The following is a 20,864-nucleotide window of genomic DNA, read 5'->3' as shown; positions in this document are numbered from 1 at the left end:
CACTCGCCGCAACTAGAGAAAGCCTACGCACAGCAACGAAGACCCAACACAGCCAAAAATAAATAGATAAATTTATTTAAAAAAAAAAAAAAGAGAGAAAGCAGTCTTTAAAAAAAAATTGTTGGAATACAGTGATGTAAATTAACTACTGTTGTTATTCATATTAGCTTTAATTATTTATGATTTTTTTCTTTTTCTATTTGGATTTTCTATTACTTTAAAAATTTATGGGGACTTCCCTGGCAGTCCAGTGGTTAGGGCTCCACGCTTCCACTGCGGGGGGCGTGGGTTCAATCCCTGGTTGGGGACTAGGATCCCACATGCTGCGTGGTGAGGCCAAAAAAAAAAAACCAAACAAATTGTGGTTAGTTTACTACATCTACTAAGTTTAGAAGGATAAGTGAGAAGTAACTAGCTTTCACTTTTACTTATTAGTATATCAGAAATTTAAGCTGTAGCTGCAAAATTCTAATATTCATTTGAGCCTCAATTTTTTTTTTTTTTTTTTTTTTTTAATGAGGATCTTGAATCAGATGCGTATGTTTGATTGATTGATTGATTTTGGCTGTGTTAGGTCTTCGTTTCTGTGCGAGGGCTTTCTCCAGTTGTGGCAAGCGGGGGCCACTCTTCATCGCGATGCGCGGGCCTCTCACCATCGCGGCCTCTCTCGTTGCGGAGCACAGGCTCCAGATGCGCAGGCTCAGCAGTTGTGGCTCACGGGCCCAGCCGCTCTGCGGCATGTGGGATCTTCCCAGGCCAGGGCTCGAACCCGTGTCCCCTGCATTAGCAGGCAGACTCTCAACCACTGCGCCACCTGGGAAGCCCCGTGTGCCTCAATTTTACATATGAGGCACAATATGTAAAAATAAGATGAAGTTATTTTTCCCTTTTTCTAAATAAAAAATTATAATGTACAAATATATAGAATTGAATTTAATATGCTTAATAGAACATATAATAAGGGTACCTAATTCCTAAGATTCATATAGTTAAAAAAAATTTTTTTATTGAGATATAGTTGATCTAACATATAATTTTTATAATTTATAGTAGTGTTTTTATGCAGTCTTTTCAGAGTAGCAATTTGCATATTGCCTTTTTTTGTTTTTAATTCATGTGGTTATAACTTAGTTTTGATTTGAACTTCATACATGAGCCTGAAAATTAAAACTTGAAAATTAATTCTTTGCAATTAGAAAATTTTTCATGTCTGTTTAATTAGTATATAAGGTAGTCATTAGTATTTGAAATGCCTTGTCTATCACATAACTGTTAATTGGATTCAAAGTTGCTTTTTTTCCATACATGCCATTGGCATGTTTGATCTTAAGAAACTTTTCCCTGGTCTTTATTAAACATTTTCACATTGAGCTACAAATTAAAATTTTTCTTGTCATTGATAATCCAGAAGTTATTTACCAATTTTTGACAGGAGAAAAAATGAAGATACTTCATGCTCTCTGTGGGAAACTACTGACCCTAGTTTCTACTAGGGATTTCATTGAAGATTATGTTGACATATTACGGCAGGCAAAGCAGGAGTTTCGGGAGTTAAAAGCAGAACAACATCGAAAAGAGAGGGAAGAAGCAGCTGCTAGGTAAGAAATAATTATAGTCAGTTGTGCTAATGAAAGCTGTTTATTTCTTTACATCTGAAACCATGTTGGGCTGCAGTGTGGCATTGGCTCACACTGAGAGGTTATGAATAGATTAACTACTTTATGGTTTTGTGATAACATTTGGAGCATTTTCTATAATTTTATGATTAAAGGCAAGATACTAAAAGTTAAAAGTATCAGATAGACTATAATATTTTATTTTAACTTTCAGGATTCGTAAAAGGAAAGAAGAAAAACTTAAGGAGCAAGAACAAAAAATGAAGGAGAAACAAGAAAAACTAAAGGAAGATGAGCAAAGAAATTCAGTTGCAGATATATCTGTTGGGTATGGTTTGAATTACACTGCTTATCTGGATCACATAAAGAATAAAAATCAGCACCTTAAACTCTAAAATGCTTTCAAAAGTTTTAGAAAACATATGATAGTGTCAGCAAGCCTATGAAATTTACATACAGACAGTCCTCGGATATACATGTGTTATGTTTAAAAAGAAAAAAAAAAGCACTTCTAGGGAATCTAGAACTCATTTTCTCATAGAATTAATGTTATAAATTATAATTTCCCAGAAAACTTTCAATAGGCTATTGTTAACCAGTTTCTAGCATTACTAGTAGGATCTCTCCTCTCCACCATCATCATCACAGTTGTACACTGTGTTTACAGAGCTCCTTCAAGCCTTTTGAGGAATAGAGATGAGATTGGAGCTTCTGGTAGAAGGTGTAGGGAGAGGATGTCAGCATCTTAAATAATTTAGTGACTGCCTAAGTATTTCATTGCATTTCAGCATATTAGGGATGAAGATTGGCTGTGAAGACAAGCCAGAATTTTTCCCATACTATAGATGGCAAATCATATTCAAATTTAGCAGAAATAATCATTTTTAAATAAAATCTGCCAAGGAAGTTCTAAAAATCTCAGTATTCCAAATTTAGGGTATTGACTTTTGATTATACTTTGATGTAAAAATACCTATTACGTCTTAAGATCATAGGTCACAAACTTGCATCAGTTGTATTTTATATGGCCATCAGTAATACTTTAAGGAATTTATTTGGATACCTTAAGAAAGTTAATAGATATGACACCTAAAGTACAAGCAACCAAAGAAAAAATAGATAGACTTCACCAAATTTGAAAACTTTTGTGCTTCAAAGAACACTATCAAGAAAGTAAAAAAAAAGCAACCCAGAGAATGGGACAAAATTTTTGCAAATCATATATGTGATGATGGTCTGACGTCCAGAATATATAAAGAACTCATACAACTCGACAGTAAAAAGACAGCCCAATTTAAAAAATGGGCAAAGGATTTTAATGGACATTTCTCCAAAGAAGATATACATGAAGCTCATAAAAAGATGCTCAACATCATTAGTCATTAGGGAAACTTATATCAAAACTGCAATGAGATACTACTTCACGCTTACTAGGATGGCTATAATTCAACTGAGGGACAGTAACATATGTCCGTGAGAATATGAAAGAACTAGAACTCTCATACATTGCTCACAGGGATGTGTAAAATGGTGTGGCTGCTTTGGATAAGTTTGGCAGTTCATCAAACAATTTAAACCATATGTTACCATGTGACCAGCAGTTCCACTCCTAGGTATATACCCAAGAGAATTAAGAACATACATTCACTTAAAAATGTATACACGAAAGTTCATAGCAGCGTTATTCTTAATAGCCAAAAAATGGTAACAACCCAAATGTCTATCAGTTGATGAATAGATAAACAAAATGATATATTCCTTCTGTGGTATATCCATATAGCAGAATGTTATTCAGCAATAAAAGGAATGGAATTCTGATACATGCTACAACATGGATGAACATATTATGCTAAGTGAAAGAAGCTAGTCAGTCACAAAAGGCCATGTATTATATGATTCCATTTATAGGAAAAGTCCAGAATAGGCAAATCCATAGCAGAAAGTAGATGAGTGGTTACCAGGGGCATTGGGGGAAGAGGAAATGAAAATGGCTATGTGGTTTTTCTTTGGGGATGGTGAAAATGTTCTGGAATTAGATAGAGGCAATGATTGTATAACCTTGTTAATATTACTAAAAACCACTGAATTGTACACTTTAAAATGGTGATTTTTACGGTATGTGAATTATCTCTCAATTTTTTTTACGTTTTGTAAACTTTTTCCAATTATATTGAGATGTAATTGACATAAAATATTGTATTCATTTAAGGTGTACAAAACAATGATTTGATAAATGCATATATTGTGAAATGATTACCATAGTTTCATTAATATTCATCACCTCACATAGTTACAAATTTTTTTTCCTTGTGATATCTCAAATTATTAAAAAGGGAAACTAGGCATGTTACAGATCCCACCACTTCATATTTTTTGTACTCATCTAGCCTCACTTATTTACATTATCTCTCTGGTTCCTGAGAGTTACAAATACATTTGAGTTTACAAAACTGTCTTTGAATGTAGAACATAAATGGTAGAATTAACTCAGGTTTCATACAACTTTAGTTTTGATTTGGACAATATAGTGGATTAGATAAAACATCCATATTGTGTTCATTCTTCCTACTTATTATATCTGAAGTTTGTCTGCTTTCCTCCTCCACTGTTTATCTCCTTTATACTCTGAGCCACCATCACCTCCCAGCCAGCTACCTGGACTATTACAGTGACCTCTTTACTGGTCTCCCCTCATCTACTTTCTCTCTCAGATGATTTTCCACATAGCAGCAAAAGTGCCTTCTAATCATGTCATTTCCCTTTTCTAAACTCGTCCACGTTTTTCCCATTGCTTTTTTTTTTCCCATTGCTTTTTGAATGATGCCTTACAAGGCCCAGTATGACCTAGCCCTGCTTTTTCTCATTCATGTCTTGAATTACTTCTTTTTTGTTTACACCTTCTCAAAATTATAAGCTCCTTCCTTTTCCTTTGAGCTCAGTGCCTTAGCATGTTGTCCCCTCTGCTAGAAATGAAGATTTCTTCTTACCTGCTGCCTTACCCCTCCCCAGTCTCCATAGTCTCGCAGTTTATATGTCACTTCTTTAAGCAAGCCTCTCTTGATCCCTGAGACTAGATTTGGTTCTCCTGGAAATGCTTTCATAGCATTTTGAACTTCTACTTTTTTAGTATTTATTACATATTTTAATTTTACAATGATTTATGTAATTATCTGTTTTCTCTGCAAGACTGTAAACTCTGTGTTATCTCGTTCACTACTTCCTAAGCATAATGCCTGGCACTTCATACGCAGGCAATAAATATTTCATGAATGGAATTATATATATTCATTAATGAATATAATTTTTGTTTTCATCCTTAAGGGAAGAAGAAAGGGAAGATTTTGATACTAGCACTGAGAGCAAAGAAATAGAGCAAAAGGAACAAGATCAAGACACAGTTACTGAGGATGAAGATGACCCAGGAGCACATAAAAGAAGCAGAAGGGGTAATACAGAATTTCTTTAGGGCATTCTTGCTTGTTTTTAATTGATAAGGCATTTTATTAATTCACTATTCTGAAATATATATTAGATTGCTTCCATTTGAGATTCCAAGGTGTGTTTGTTGAGTTTTCATATTTACTACTTTATATTGACCAAATAGAAATTTTTATTCTATAACATACTCATTCTACATGCATTGAATGCCTCTTAGTTGCTAGAGGTACAAGAGATCAGTAATGCTTGTAATTGGTGTCATATTGCTGGGAATGGATATCTCTGCTGCCGTAAAATAATTTCATAAATTGCTGGATCAAAGGAAATATATTTTTTTGAAAGCTTGGTACAAATTACTTCTGAGGATCTCTAACCGTCTTCATTTGATAACTATTAAGGAGATCCTTAAGTTTATTCTGTGCCTCTAATTTGGATGGTATCTTTTCTTTTTTTGCTTTATTTTCTAAATGGTTATTGTAAGTAGACAGAAAATCTCTTGTATCATGGAGACTGTACTGTCTGATTACAGTGCAGTTGACTTAGAAATCCAAAGCAAATAAACCTCATATTATTAGAGTTTAAAACAAACTTCCAAGTAATGGGTCAAAGGAGAAACCCTAATGGAAATTAGAAAATATTTAAAACCAATTAATACTGCATATTAACACTTGTTGGATACAGTCCCTCTATTTAAAGGAAAGTTTATATAGCTTTAATGCAAATTAGGAAAGAAGAAAGGCAAATTGAGCTAGGCATTCATTTAAGAAGTTAGAGGTAGAAACTGGAATAATCTCCCCAAATATAAGGAAACAGTAGATATGAGTAGAAATTAATAGAAGATAAAACTGCAATAGAGAAGAACAACAAAGCCAAAAGTTGGTTCTTTGAAAAAGACACAAACTGGATAAACCTTTGTTGAAATTGATTTGGGGGGGGGGGGGTGGTCACAATAAAAAATTAGGACTAAAAATGCAAGCAACATAACTACAGATGGAGCAGAAATTTAATGATAAGGGGATAACATAACAATTTTATAGCAGTAAATTTGAAAATAGAGGCCAAAAAGGAGCAAAATCCTAGAAAAGTGCAAATTATAAAAATGGATTGAAGAAAAAATTTTAAATGTGAATTGTCCTAAACCATTAAACATCTTGAATTCGTATTAAAAGCCTTCCTATAAGGAAAACATCAGTCCTAGGCAACTTTATGGTGAATTCTGCCAAATTTTAAAGAAGCAGATAATTCCAATCTTACACAAACTCAGGCAAAAGAAATAGAAAGAAGAAACACTCCCCAACCATTTAAGCAATATGACAATGACTGAAACAAGAGAGAAGTCTAATTCTTCAACACAGCATAAAAGTCCAGGCAGGTCACCAGGAATCCAGGCTCCTTCTGTCTTGTTGGTACTGTCATCCTTAGGGTTTTGCTGCCATCCTCATGTTCCAAAATGATTTATCACCTTGTCTCCATTCTATCTAGTTGGAAGAGGGAAAGAAGAAAAAGAGGCGTAACCCAGAGGTTACATATAATGCTTCTGCTCCCACCTCTTTGACCAGTAGTTTCTAATGTAGCCATGTTTACTAGGGAAAGAGGGTCTGGGAAATGTTGTCCTTCCTTTGGATTGCTAGGTGCCTAATAATTAAGGGTTCTGTTACCTTAAAGCAAAGGTTAGTAAACTATAGCCCATTGGCCAAATCTGCCCTGCCCCCTGTTTTAATATTACCCATGAGCTAAAAAGAGTTTTTACAGTTTTAAATAGTTGAAAAAATTTTATGAAGAATGATATTTTGTGACGTGAAAATTACATGAAATTCAGACTCAGTGACCATAAATAAAGTTTTATTGAATATAGCCATGCTCATTCATTTGCATATTGTCTATAGCTGCTTTCATGCTACAGTGGCAGAGTTGAGTAGCTGTGACAAAAACCATATGACCCACACAGCCTAAAATATTTACTAGCTAGCCCTTTACTAAAGTAGTTTGCTAACTCCTGCCTTAGAGGAAGGACTGAATGTATGTTGCAAAATAACTAACAGACTGTGCCCACACTCTCCAGTATGGAGATGGAAGATTTTTGTGTGTCCCTTCATATTTAAGTGTGCCAGTTTCTTATTAACATAGTATATTAGTCTATTCATGCTACCATAACAAAATATTACAGACTGGGTGGCTTAAACAACAAATTTATTTCATCACAGTTCTGGAGGCTGGAAGTACAAGATCAAGGTGCCAGCAGGGTTGATTTCTGGTGAGGCCTCTCTCAGCTGGTGATAGCACCTTCTCACTGTGTCCTCACATGACCTTTCCTCTGTGCCCACAAGTGGAGAGGGAGCTCTGGTCTCTCTTCCTTAAAGACACCAGTCCTGTCGGATTAGGGCCCTGCCCTTATGATCTCATTTAACCTTAATCACCTCGTTAAAGGCCCTGTCTCCAAATTCAGTCACATTGGGGTTTAGAACTTCAACCTATGAATTGGGGATATGGGGGGCGGCGCATACAGTTTAGTCTAAAACGTATAGTAACTTGGGGTAGCTTGTATCATATTTTTCTAATGAAAATTTAAAGTATGATGATGGTGATCAAAGGTTGTTTCGATTATAGGGAGAAGGGGACAAAATGGATTTAAAGAATGTACAAGGCAAGAAGAGGTCAACTGTGTAACAAGAGAGCCTCTTACTGCTGATGAGGAAGAAGCTTTAAAACAGGAACACCAGCGAAAAGAGAAAGAGCTCTTAGAAAAAATCCAAAGTGCCATAGCATGTACCAATATCTTTCCCTTGGGCCGCGACCGCATGTATAGGCGGTATTGGATTTTCCCTTCTATTCCTGGATTGTTTATTGAAGAGGATTATTCTGGTCTCACTGAAGACATGCTGTTGCCGAGGCCTTCATCATTTCAGGATAATGTACAGTCTCAAGATCCTCAGGTATCCACTAAAACTGGAGATTCTTTGATGTCTGAATCTACCTCCAGCATTGACCAAGGTCCGTGTGATGATTCTGTGCAGCTGCCAAAACCAGTGCATAAGCCAAATCGGTGGTGCTTTTACAGTTCTTGTGAACAGCTGGACCAGCTTATTGAAGCTCTTAATTCTAGAGGACATAGAGAAAGTGCCTTAAAAGAAACTTTGTTGCAAGAGAAACGCAGAATATATGCACAGCTAGCCCGTTTTTCTGAAGAGAAATTTCATTTTTCAGGTAAATTTTCAATGGAACCTATTTCCTTTATTTTTCTTTCCCAATAATCTCTGGCTCAGGATTAAACATTTTTCAAACTATTAGAGCTGTGTTTAAAACAACTTCTCTTTCATTTGGACTATGCTCTCAGTTCCTAAGTTAGGGAAAGTTTGCCAGTTAGAGAAATAAGGTCTTCTAGATTCCACTGGCTTCCGTTTGGATTATGAGAAACACAGCTGACAATGTGAGCAGTTACGTACTCTTCCTGATCTCATTCCTTGACCAGTAGATTGAACACCTGAGGCACTAAGGTTACCATCGGTTTTTGAGATCTAATAGTGAGTGAGGTCACTCACTGAAGGTTTTGGCTGAGGGTCCAGGGACAGGTTCCATTAGTGATCACGCCTTTGGAGATGGGCTGCAAGGACAGATCAGGTAGCAGTATTTCTTATTTGATGGCTGGTCTATTGATGACAGATAAGAGAAAGCAGTAAGGCATTTTTAGGTGTAAATTTTAGCAGTAAGGCATTTTTAGGTGAAATTTTCTAGGTAGAGAACGCTTAAATTTAGGGTCATATTAATTACCATGACTATTTTAATTCTCTTCAGGATTAAAAACTGTTGATCACAATTCTTTAACAGCTTTAAAGCTGAGATTTTAATTCATAACACTGTACAATTCACCCATTTAAAGCGTACAATTCAGTGTTTTTTTTGTATATTCTTAGATATGTGCAACCATCACACAGTCAATTTTAGAACATTTTCATCATCTCAGAAAGAAATCCCATACCCTTTAGCTGCCACCCCCGTAGACCTAAGCAACCACAAATCTATTTTCTGTCACTGTAAATTTCCTTGTTTGAATATTTTATATGACTGGTATCATATAGTATATGGTCTTTTGTGATTGACTTCTTTCATTTAGCATAATGTTTTCAAGGTTCATTTAAGTTGTACTTCATTCCTTTTTATGGCCAATTAATGTTCATTGTATACTACATTTTATTCATCCATATGTTAGTTGATGGACATTTCTGTTGTTTCCACCTCTTGGCTATTACGGATAATGCTGCTATAAACATTTGTGTACAAATTTTTGCTGACACATGTCTTCATTTCTCTTGGGTATATACCTAAGAGTGAAATTACTGGATCGTATGGTAATTCTGTTTAATCATTTGAGGAACTTCCAGACTGTTTCCTAAAGTGGCTCACCATTTTATATTGAGGGTTAAAATTTCTCCATGTCCCTGTCAACGCTTGTTATTATCTGACTTTTTGATTCTATCCATTCTAGAGGTGTGAAGTGGTATCTCATTGTGGTTTTGATGTGTATTTCCCAACTGACTAATGATCTTGAGCATCTTCTCATGGTCTTATTGGCCATTTGTATATCTTCCTTAAAGAAAAGTGTGTTCAGGGGAATTCCCTGGCGGTCCAGTGGTTAGGACTCAGAGCTTTTGCTGTTGTGGGCCCCTGGTTGGCAAACTAAGATCCCGCGAGCCTCGCAACACAGCCAAAAAAAAAAAAGAAAGAAAGAAAAGTGTGTTCAGATCCTTTGCTCATTTTTTAATTCTATTATTTGTCTTTTTATTGAGTTGTAAGAGTTCTTTACATATTCTAGATACAAATCACTTATCAGATAAATGATGTGCAAACATTTTCTCCTTTTTTTTTTTTCCCCCACACTTGAGGATTTACTGAGTGTTTTTATATCCATTGTCTCACAATCATACAGTCAGATGGGTAACTGTATTTTTTAGTGAGAAAATAATAATAAAGATATTTGGTAACTATTTCAGACAAACCTCAAACTGATAGCAAACCTGCATATAGTCGGGGAAGATCTTCCAATGCATATGATCCATCTCAGATGTCTGCAGAAAGGCAGCTTGAGTTGAGACTGAGAGATTTTCTTTTGGATATTGAAGACAGAATTTACCAAGGAACATTAGGAGCAATCAAGGTTTGTACCTGTTCCCATTTTAAATTTGCCTAATTACCAGAATTTTGGCCATATTTGTTAATTTATTTGATATAGTCAAGGCATGTGTGTTCTGAATAAATACCAGGAAGTGATATATTTTTTATGAAAACTAACTTTATTCCCCTGTATCAAATTGTTTATATATAGATAGAAATCTTTCTTAAATATGCTATATGACTATCTGCTTTCTTAAACAGAATTTAATGAACATAATTGACCTTTTTTAATATTAACTTTTGGTGTTTAAAAAGTATCTGTTTTATGGCATTTTCATCCGAGATGTTGAAATGTGTAAGGATATTTTCTTCTTCCTTGACTAGCTCCTGCCTCCTCTGCTGAGTCTGGTTTGTTTATTGGTTTCTTTGTTACCTTTTTAAAATCTGTAAGTAATTCATGCTTGGTATGTGTGTTCTGTTCATTCCTTTGCTATCATCTGTCACTTTTTTGCTACTGTCAGGTGACCAATCTTAGAATTGTTTATGATTTCACTATATAGAGAGTAAGGTATTAAAGCTTCCATCTATGAATGATATGAATTCCATTTTGGCCACTTAGTAACCTTATTTTTAGATCCCTTTTTGATTCACAATCTGTTCTAGAATATTCATGACTTTTTCATATGTACATTGAACCTCATACTTCTTAGGAACAGTATATGTCATTTTTCAGGGTTAGTAAATTTGGGTTTTGTTACAGGTTACAGACCGAAACGTCTGGAGATCAGCATTAGAAAGTGGACGGTATGAGCTGTTAAATGAGGAAAACAAGGAAAATGGTATAATTAAAACTGTGAATGAAGATGTAGAGGAGATGGAAATTGATGAGCAAGCAAAGGTCATAGTAAAAGACAGGTACAAAAAGGATTTTCTAAAGTAATCATCACTTTTCCTTGCCATTTTATATACTTTTTTTTTAAAGTAAATGTTTCTTTTTCTTCAAAAAGTTGTTTTAAAATCTTATTGTGAGGACCTTAATATTTGTAACCACTGAAGATCCTTGTTATATGTGGCTGTAGATATGACAGATTTAAACTGGGAGTATTTTTCAAGTATTCCTTAATTGCCTATTCTTTATTTTGTGGATTCGATTGAAGACTTGCTCTTAACAAAACTTTATATGTGGTGCTATGAGGAATAAGATAATCCCTGTGCTCACTGTTCAATGTTTTAATTGTAGACTTTTGGGCATAAAAACAGAATCTCCAAGTACTGTCTCAACTAATGCAAGTACACCGCAGTCAGTAAGCAACGTGGTTCATTATCTTGCAATGGCACTCTTTCAAATAGAGCAGGGCATTGAGCGGCGTTTTCTCAAAGCGCCACTTGGTAAGTATCTGTTTTTAATTCAAAATATTAGTTATATTTTAAATGCTTTTGAATTGCCCTTTAGTTGATAGAACTTTATTGGCTGACAATAAAATTGATTGACTAATTTGAAAATTTTAAGATTGCATTTTCATTTTAAAATGTGAGTTCTTTCAGGTGAGATTTATTTTTTTAATAATACTTAAATACTTAAAAAAATTCTTTTCTAGGTATTCATTCATTTTAATGAATGTCTATTTAACTATTTCTGTCAATCTCTTCTTTTATGAACTTTTCTTCTGAAGAAAGATTACCAAATCCTGTGACTAGCCTGAATAATCAAAGACTATACATAAATTCGTTGTTGTTGTTATTTAAAACAGAACCTCAAGGAAGCTACTTAAATGTCCCCCATTAGGGGTATGGTTTAATAATGTGGTCACTCACCTGAGCACTGTGTACGAAGTACCAGATCAGAAATACCAGGTGTTAAAGGGTACACAGATGAGGAAATGCTCTATAATTTATGGTTAGGATGACAGAAATAATTCTATCAGGAATGTGTTTCAGCAATTGTGAAATTAATATGCTTTTAGGGACTAATCTAGGAACATACTCATTATGTCTTTAGGATAATATATGTGTCAATTTCCAAATCAGTTTTCATGTCATAACTGCCTCTACTTCCCTGTGGTCTTTCTGAAAAATGGAATTAATTTATAATTCATCATATTGAGATAGTTTGTATCTCAATAGTGGGGTACTAGAAGAAACAATTTTTTTAAACCATATCTTTTTGGTCTCATATTGAGAGAGCAACTTGAGGAGACGAAAATCCTTTAAAAATGATTTGAATGTTACTTTGTTGAGTAGTAAGAACAAAGCTTTCATAAATAGATGGTGCTATCAGAGCAATTTTGGCACGTCAATATATTTGTAAAATGTTATTTTTAAGTTGAAGGATTTGTGGCTAGTATCTCATTGTTCTAATAAACCTATCCATATTTTTATATTTTTTATAAATTGATAATTCCACCATGAGCTTAATAACTCACTTTTCACATCAAAAGTAGCACTTGTAAGAAATAAAATACATATGATCATAAAGATATTCAAGTTTGTATTTGTTGAATCACTGCTATTTTGTCTTCAGTATTTCTTAATATTTTCTGTGTTCAAATCAAATTACGTGTACAAGGGATCTCTGTATTGTTTCTTACAAGCACATGTCAATTTACAATTACTTCAGTTAGAAGTTATTTGTAAGTCATAGAGCTCTTATAAATGTAAGATGTTATTACTACTTATTACTTCTGTGATTCCTAAAGGGGTGAGGGATAAAATGCAATTCTGCTGATTTTTCCACTTCTGAAATTGCCATAAATTAAAGTTATTTATAAGTTTGGGGGGGGGAATCAAATTAATTATCTAGTGTGTTTGTATTTTCTCCAGTACATTTTATTAAATATTTACACAAAGGGAAAAAGTTAACACTGAGAGATGTTGCAACTTATATCTCCTAAGTTATGTAAGAGCAGAGAACTATAGTGTTCCTTATGCTTGTTTGTATACAGCAGCATTAGAACATTTATTTCATCCTGAGACATAGAAACAATTTTAATTGGGGATCTTAAAAAAATAAATGAAATAAGACAAGTTCAACTTACCTTACTTACTTTGTAAATGTTGGTCAGAGTCAGATGTTGATCATTTGTAATATGGATGTTACCATCTACCATTGCTGCCTCAAAGTTAATAGAAGAACTGGTGTCTGTAACTCTTTGTTTAAGCCTTTGAACGGTCTGTTTTGAATGAGACCACAGAAAATGGAGGTACCTCTAGAGTTTTAAGATAGTCTAAATATTTGGAGCAAGGTAATCAAGAATATCCTTAATCCGGAAGAGAAAAGGGGGTTCCACTTCATGAATGTTTGAGATAGAATATTTATTAAAATCCTCCATTCTCCTGATAATTTTTCAACATAGCAAATTAACTATAGTAGGAATTTTCCCAGTTTAGCTTCAGAAATTATTTGTTTCTTGAGGAACCAAGTAAGAAATAAAATTTCTACTTATGTTCCACCTTCTCTAGTATGTCCCTCTTACGCTAGTGATCAATCGCATTGATAAAACTAGGCTTTTTTGGGCTTCCCTGGTGGCGCAGTGGTTGAGAATCTGCCTGCTAATGCAGGGGACACGGGTTCGAGCCCTGGCCTGGGAAGATCCCACATGCCGCAGAGCGGCTGGGCCCGTGAGCCACAACTGCTGAGCCTGCGCGTCTGGAGCCTGTGCTCCGCAACGAGAGAGGCCCGCGCATCGCGATGAAGAGTGGCCCCCGCTTGCCACAACTGGAGAAAGCCCTCGCACAGAAACGAAGACCCAACACAGCCAAAATCAATCAATCAATCAATCAATCAAACATACGCATCTGATTCAAGATCCTCATTAAAAAAAAAAAAAAAAAAAAATACCACTGCTTTAAAAAAAAAAAAAAACTAGGCTTTTTTAACTTGGGGAACATAATCATATTTCAATTAATGATTTTAGGTAACATGTGAGAATTGTTTAAGTTGATAATTTAATCATTTATAAAGTCATCCATATGGTTAAACCCTTAAGCTATGGGGAAAAAAATTGTCAAACTAACTTTATCAATTTGAAATTAGGTAACACAGAAATTAATAAAGATCAAAAGGGAGATAGAAAAATAAAAGACAAGAAAAAGAGAGAGGAAGATCAATCTAGTGTGACAGATGGTAAATTTTTAACTTTTTAAAGAATTCTGTATTTTTAAAGAACTATGATTTTACTTTCTTTACTGCTGAATACTGGTTTACACATTTAGCTTTTGAAGGAAAAACCTTGGATTTGGTTTTTTGGAAGAGAATGGCGTTGGGGGGTAATATCATCTTCCTAACATTTTTCTTTCTACATTTCATACCTCAGCTAATCAAACTCTTTTAAGCTGGTATATAAAAAATTGACATCGTTGAACCTTAGTATACTTAGTTATTAGTTAAAAGAATTAACAGCTATGGAATGTATATTTACTTATTCTACATATAGTATTTATTCACAGCATTTTTTTTTCCTTTACTAGCATAGGGAGAATTATGGAGTAGGAGATGTTATTGTTTTATCTCCTAGAGAAGCTTACATGGCATGGTGACATGGATTAACGTATAGTGGCAGTTAACAGTATAAAATCTTCCAGTGTGATATTTGATCATATGAATCTACCATTACTTTATATTAGTAAAATATTTTTATAAATTTATGTATTTATTTATTTATGGCTGCATTGGGTCTTCATTGCTGCACGCGGGCTTTCTGTAGTTGCAGCGAGCGGGGGCTACTCTTCGTTGCAGTGCGCAGGCTTCTCATTGCAGTGGCTTCTCTTGTTGCTGAGCACGGGCTCTAGGTGCGCGGGCTTCAGGAGTTGTGGCTCACAGGCTCTAGAGCACAGGCTCAGTAGTTGTGGTGCATGGGCTTAGTTGCTCCGCGGCATGTGGGATCTTCCCAGACCAGGGATCAAACCAGTGTCCCCTGCATTGGCAGGCGGATTGTGAACCACTGTGTCACCAGGGAAGTCCCTAGTAAAAAACTTTTAATTAGCAATATCTTGAGGAATTTATCTGTGCTAGCATAATGGAAAATAAAACAAGACATTTCTGCCCTTGAGAGCTGTATAATCTGGAGAAGCAAAGTTTAAGATGAAAAAACAATTAACAGAAAAATGGAATCAATTTTATATACTGTTTTTTATCCTTATTTAAGTACTTATATGAAAATAGAAAAATGTGGACATCCATTTATATCTTATATTTAGAATATTTAAAATGGATAGGAGTAGGTGGGATAAAAATTGGTCCTTGAACTACCACTGGTTTAATTTTCTTAAAGCACCTTTTTGATCAAAACCTATAGTGTTTCACCAGCCTTTGAGTTGAGAACCATTCAAACTGACTTTCTAGGTTCCAAAAGTTCTTCATAATTTTTCTTCCATTGTTCCACATTGGCCTCTGCAACCTTATTTCTTGCCATTACCAATAAGAATGCTCTCTGATTTATACAGAAAGATTTCTTCAAGATCTTTGAACTAGCAATTCTTGTTGCCTTCTTCCTTGGAGGTCCCACTCAGGCCAGAACTTTTCATGAAGATTTATATTAGAAAATCAAGATAAATAGAAAGCTCAAAATGAGAGGGTGGAAATAAATCAAGTGGACTGTATTATTGCATTTATATCCCTCTTTGCTGGTATTTCTCTTTAGCTTTGTCTAAAGAGTCATTTGACCCATCCATTTTTTTCCCCTCTCTCGTTGAGTTATAAATCTCAATTATCTTTAGAGGTCCAGATGCTTTTTCAAACAGCTTGGTCATTTACTCATACTTTCAAATGTTTATTTCTTAAGATATATTAAACATAGTTGTTTTTCTTTACAAGTTTGGGGGGTTTTTTTGTTTGTTTGTTTTTTTGTTTTGGCTGCGTCAGGTCTTAGCTGTGGCACGCAGGATCTTTGTTGAGGCGTGCAGGATCTTTCATTGTGTCGCTCAGGCTTCCCTCTAGTTGTGGCGTGCGGATTCTCTCTTGTTGAGGCGCATGGGCTTAGTTGCATGTGGGATCTTAGTTCCCCGACCAGGGATCGTACCCGAGTCCCCTACATTGGAAGGCGGATTGTTTACCACTGGACCACCAGGGACGTCCCAAACATAGTTATTTTGTATTGTGTCTAATTCTGCGTCTCTTGTCTTTATGGGTCAGATTCTGCAGGCTCTTGCTTAAAATGTTTCCACATGTGCCTTGTGGGTTTTGACTATTAACTCTCATTCCTCAGAACTTAATCTATGGAAATTTCTTCAGAGAGCATTTGCAAAGATTTGCCCTTGTTTCTGCCATTTACCTGAGGTCACTATGAATCCTGGACCACATTAAAATCTTAGTTTGTGTTTTTTCAGGTTTTAAACCTGTTCAAGGCTTTGCTTGTAGTTACATAGTAGTAGACTTACTTCCCCTTTCCACCCAACACCAAGGTCCAGATGAGCAGATTTACTTGCTACCTCTTTCTTCGTAGCAGCTGTGTCCACCCTGATGCTTTCAGGTGTAGCCTTTGGGGGTCCTAACTTTTAAGAGAGGACTCACCACATTGAGTGGGCCCTGGGTTTCATGTCCTGTCTCTCCCTCCCTGCCCAACAGTCAGACAGAAGTTCGAGATCCACTAGTGTTTGGCAGGTCTGTTGCTTTATGACTTCAACTCATTGTGTATATCTTCACCCTCCCAGCTATATTAAAATTTTCTTAAAGTCAGGGGCCATAGAATAGATTTGTTTCATATCTTCTAAAGTACTGCATATGGGAGGAACAGTATGATGGAGGAATAATGAGAACAACAATAGCATTTACTCCATGACAGACAGTTTGCATGTCTTATATGTATTATCTCATTTAATCTTCCCAACAGCCCTCAGAGGCATAAACTAACCACATACTACTACTGAGGCACCTGAGGCACAGAGGGGTTGAGCAACTTGCCCAGGCTCACATAGGGGAGCTAGTACTCAACCTCAAGACAGACTGACTCCATAGCCTACATTCTCTTAATTATTATGACACGGCACATGAGGTTTTATTTGAGGATAATAGTAGAAAATATGGTGTGATAGGACCAAACTGTGTGTGGAGTCTTATATCTTGCAGAATTTTGACATGATGTGGTAGGCCCTTTATAATTAAGTGTCATGTCTTAGGAAAACTAAGGTAGTTGCAGTATTGAAGATCAATCGAAGGTGGATATCACAAGTCAATGTACAATGATAGACTGCCTAGATTAATGGCATCCAATTAAATGACTTTTTTTTTTTTTTTTGGTGGTGGTTTTTATTTTATTTTTGTTAACATCATTATTGGAGTATAATTGCTTTACAATGGTGTGTTAGTTTCTGCTTTATAGCAAAGTGAATCAGCTATACATATACATATATCCCCATATCTCCTCCCTCTTGTGTCTCCCTTCCACCCTCCCTATCCCACCCCTCTAGGTGGTCACAAAGCACCAAGCTGATCTCCCTGTGCTATGTGGCTGCTTCCCGCTAGCTATCTATTTTACATTTGGTATATGTATAAGTCCATGCCACTCTCTCACTTCGTCCCAGCTTACCCTTCCCCCTCCCGATACCCTCAAGTCCATTCTCTAGTAGGTCTGTGTCTTTATTCCCGTCTTGCCACTAGGTTCTTCATGACCTTTTTTTTTTTTCCTTAGATTCCATATATATGTGTTAACATACGGTGTTTGTTTTTCTCTTTCTGACTTACTTCACTCTGTATGACAGACTCTAGGTCCATCCACCTCACTACAAATAACTCAATTTCATTTCTTTTTATGGCTGAGTAATATTCCATTGTATATATGTGCCACATCGTCCTTATCCATTCATCTGTCAGTGGACACTTAGGTTGCTTCCATGTCCTGGCTATTGTAAATACAGCTGCAATGAGCATTGGGGTACATGACTCTTTGAATTATGGTTTTCTCAGGGTATATGCCCAGTAGTAGGATTACTGGGTCATATGGTAGTTCTATTTTTAGTTTTTTAAGGAACCTCCATACTGTTCTCCATAGTGGCTGTATCAATTTACATTCCCACCAACAGTGCAAGAGGGTTCCCTTTTCTCCACACCCTCTCCAGCATTTATTGTTTGTAGATTTTTTGATGATGGCCATTCTGACTGGTGTGAGGTGATACCTCATTGTAGTTTTGATTTGCATTTCTCTAATGATTAGTAATGTTGAGCATTCTTTCATGTGTTTGTTGGCAATCTGTACATCTTCATTGGAGAGATGTCTGTTTAGGTCTTCTGCCCATTTTTGGATTGGGTTGTTTGTTTTTTTGGTATTGAGCTGCATGAGCTGCTTGTAAATTTTGGACATTAATCCTTTGTCAGTTGCTTCATTTGCAAATATTTTCTCCCATTCTGAGGGTTGTCTTTTCATCTTGTTTATGGTTTCCTTTGCTGTGCAAAAGCTTTTAAGTTTCATTAGGTCCCATTTGTTTATTTTTGTTTTTATTTCCATTTCTCTAGGAGGTGGATCAAAAAGGATCTTGCTGTGATTTATGTCATAGCGTGTTCTGCCTATGTTTTCCTCTAAGAGTTTTATAGTGGCTGGCCTTACATTTAGGTCTTTAATCCATTTTGAGTTTACGTTTGTGTATGGTGTTACGGAGTGTTCTAATTTCATTGTTTTACATGTACCTGCCCAGTTTTCCCAGCACCACTTATTGAAGAGGCTGTCTTCTCTCCATTGTATATCCTTGCTTCCTTTATCAAAAATAAGGTGACCATATGTGCATGGGTTTCTCTCTGGGCTTTCTATCCTGTTCCATTGATCTATATTTCTGTTTTTGTGCCAGTACCATACTGTCTTGATTACTATAGCTTTGTAGTATAGTCTGAGGCTGGGAGCCTGATACCTCCAGCTCCGTTTTTCTTTCTCAAGATTGCTTTGGCTATTCGGGGTCTTTTGTGTTTCCATACAAATTGTGAAAATTTTTGTTCTAGTTCTGTGACAAATGCCATTGGTAGTTTGATAGGGACTGCATTGAATCTGTAGATTGCTTTGGGTAGAATAGTCATTTTCACAATGTTGATTCTTCCAATCCAAGAACATGGTATATCTCTCCATCTGTTTGTATCATCTTTAATTTCTTTCATCAGTGTCTTATAGTTTTCTGAGTACAAGTCTTTCTCCTCCTTAGGTAGGTTTATTCCTAGGTTTTTTATTCTTTTTGTTGAAGTGGTAAATGGGAGTGTTTCCTTAATTTCTCTTTCAGATTTTTTATCATTAGTGTATAGGAATGCAAGAGATTTCTGTGTATTAATTTTGTATCCTGATACTTTACCAACTGCATTGATTAGCTCTAGTAGTTTTCTGGTAGCATCTTTAGGATTCTCTATGTATAGTATCATGTCATCTGCAAACAGTGACCATTTTACTTCTTCTTTTCCGATTTGGATTCCTTTTATTTCTTTTTCTTCTCTGATTGCTGTGGCTAAAACTTCCAAAACTGTGTTGAATAATAGTGGTGAGAGTGGGCGACGTTGTCTTGTTCCTGATCTTAGTGGAAATGGTTTTGGTTTTTCACCATTGAGAACAATGTTGGCTGTGGGTTTGTTATATATGGCCTTTATATGTTGAGGTAACTTTTCTCTATGCTTACTTTCTGGAGGGTTTTTATCATAAATGGGTGGTGAATTTTGTCAAAAGCTTTTTCTGCATCTATTAAGATGATCATATGGTTTTTCTCCTTCAATTTGTTAATATGGTGTATCACATTCATTGTTTTGCATATATTGAAGAATCCTTGCATTCCTGGGATAAACCCCACTTGGTCATGGTGTATGATCCTTTTAATGTGCTGTTGGATTCTGTTTGCTAGTATTTTGTTGAGGATTTTTGCATCTATGTTCATCAGTGATATTGGCCTGTAGTTTCCTTTCTTTGTGACATCTTTGTCTGGTTTTGGTATCAGGGTGATGGTGGCCTCATAGAATGAGTTTGGGAGGGTTCCTCCCTCTGCTATACTTTGGAAGAGTTTGAGAAGGATAGGTGTTAGCTCTTCTCTAAATGTTTGATAGAATTCACCTGTGAAGCCATCTGGTCCTGGGCTTTTGTTTGTCGGAAGATTTTTAATCACAGTCTCAATTTCAGTGCTTATGATTGGTCTGTTTATATTTTTGTTTCTTCCTGGTTCAGTCTCAGAAGGTTGTGTTTTTCTAAGAATTTGTCCATTTCTTCCAGGTTGTCCATTTTATTGGCATATAGTTGCTTGTAGTAATCCCTCACGATCCTTTGTATTTCTGCAGTGTCAGTTGTTACTTCTCCTTTTTCATTTCTAATTCTGTTGATTTGAGTCTTCTCCCTTTTTTTCTTGATGAGTCTGGCTAGTGTTTTATCAATTTTGTTTATCTTCTCAAAGACCCAGTGTTTAGTTTTATTGATCTTTGCTCTCGTTTCCTTCATTTCTTTTTCATTTATTTCTGATCTTTATGATTTCTTTCCTTCTGCTAACTTTGGGGGTTTTTTCTTCTTCTTTCTCTAATTGCTTTAGGGGTAAGGTTAGGTTGTTTATTTGATATGTTTCTTGTTTCTTGAGGTAGGCTTGTATTGATGTAAACTTCCCTCTTAGAACTGCTTTTGCTGCATCCCATAGGTTTTGGGTCGTCGTGTTTTCATTGTCATTTGTTTCTAGGTATTTTTTGATTTCCTCTTTGATTTCTTCAGTGATATCTTGGTTATTTAATAGTGTATTGTTTAGCCTCCATGTGTTTGTATTTTT

At 35.6% G+C, this 20,864-nt stretch overlaps 1 protein-coding gene across 4 annotated transcripts in view; it reads left to right on the top strand.

Moving 5' to 3' along the window:
- The window catches only part of BAZ1A (bromodomain adjacent to zinc finger domain 1A), a 93,139-nt gene that overhangs the window by 60,147 nt on the left and 12,128 nt on the right, over positions 1-20,864 (top strand). For all 4 annotated transcript variants that reach the window (XM_057542002.1, XM_057542000.1, XM_057542001.1 and 1 more), the window contains 7 exons: positions 1,433-1,598; positions 1,831-1,944; positions 4,938-5,062; positions 7,662-8,258; positions 10,043-10,206; positions 10,924-11,078; positions 11,404-11,552. In XM_057542002.1, coding sequence (XP_057397985.1) covers positions 1,433-1,598; positions 1,831-1,944; positions 4,938-5,062; positions 7,662-8,258; positions 10,043-10,206; positions 10,924-11,078; positions 11,404-11,552 — 1,470 coding nt within the window. The remainder of the gene's footprint in view (positions 1-1,432; positions 1,599-1,830; positions 1,945-4,937; positions 5,063-7,661; positions 8,259-10,042; positions 10,207-10,923; positions 11,079-11,403; positions 11,553-20,864) is intronic.

Source organism: Balaenoptera acutorostrata, chromosome 3 (assembly GCF_949987535.1).
Source record: "Balaenoptera acutorostrata chromosome 3, mBalAcu1.1, whole genome shotgun sequence".
NCBI classification, from domain to species: domain Eukaryota; kingdom Metazoa; phylum Chordata; class Mammalia; order Artiodactyla; family Balaenopteridae; genus Balaenoptera; species Balaenoptera acutorostrata.
Note: the sequence above shows the minus strand (reverse complement) of the source record. Positions and strands in the feature narration are given on the sequence as shown.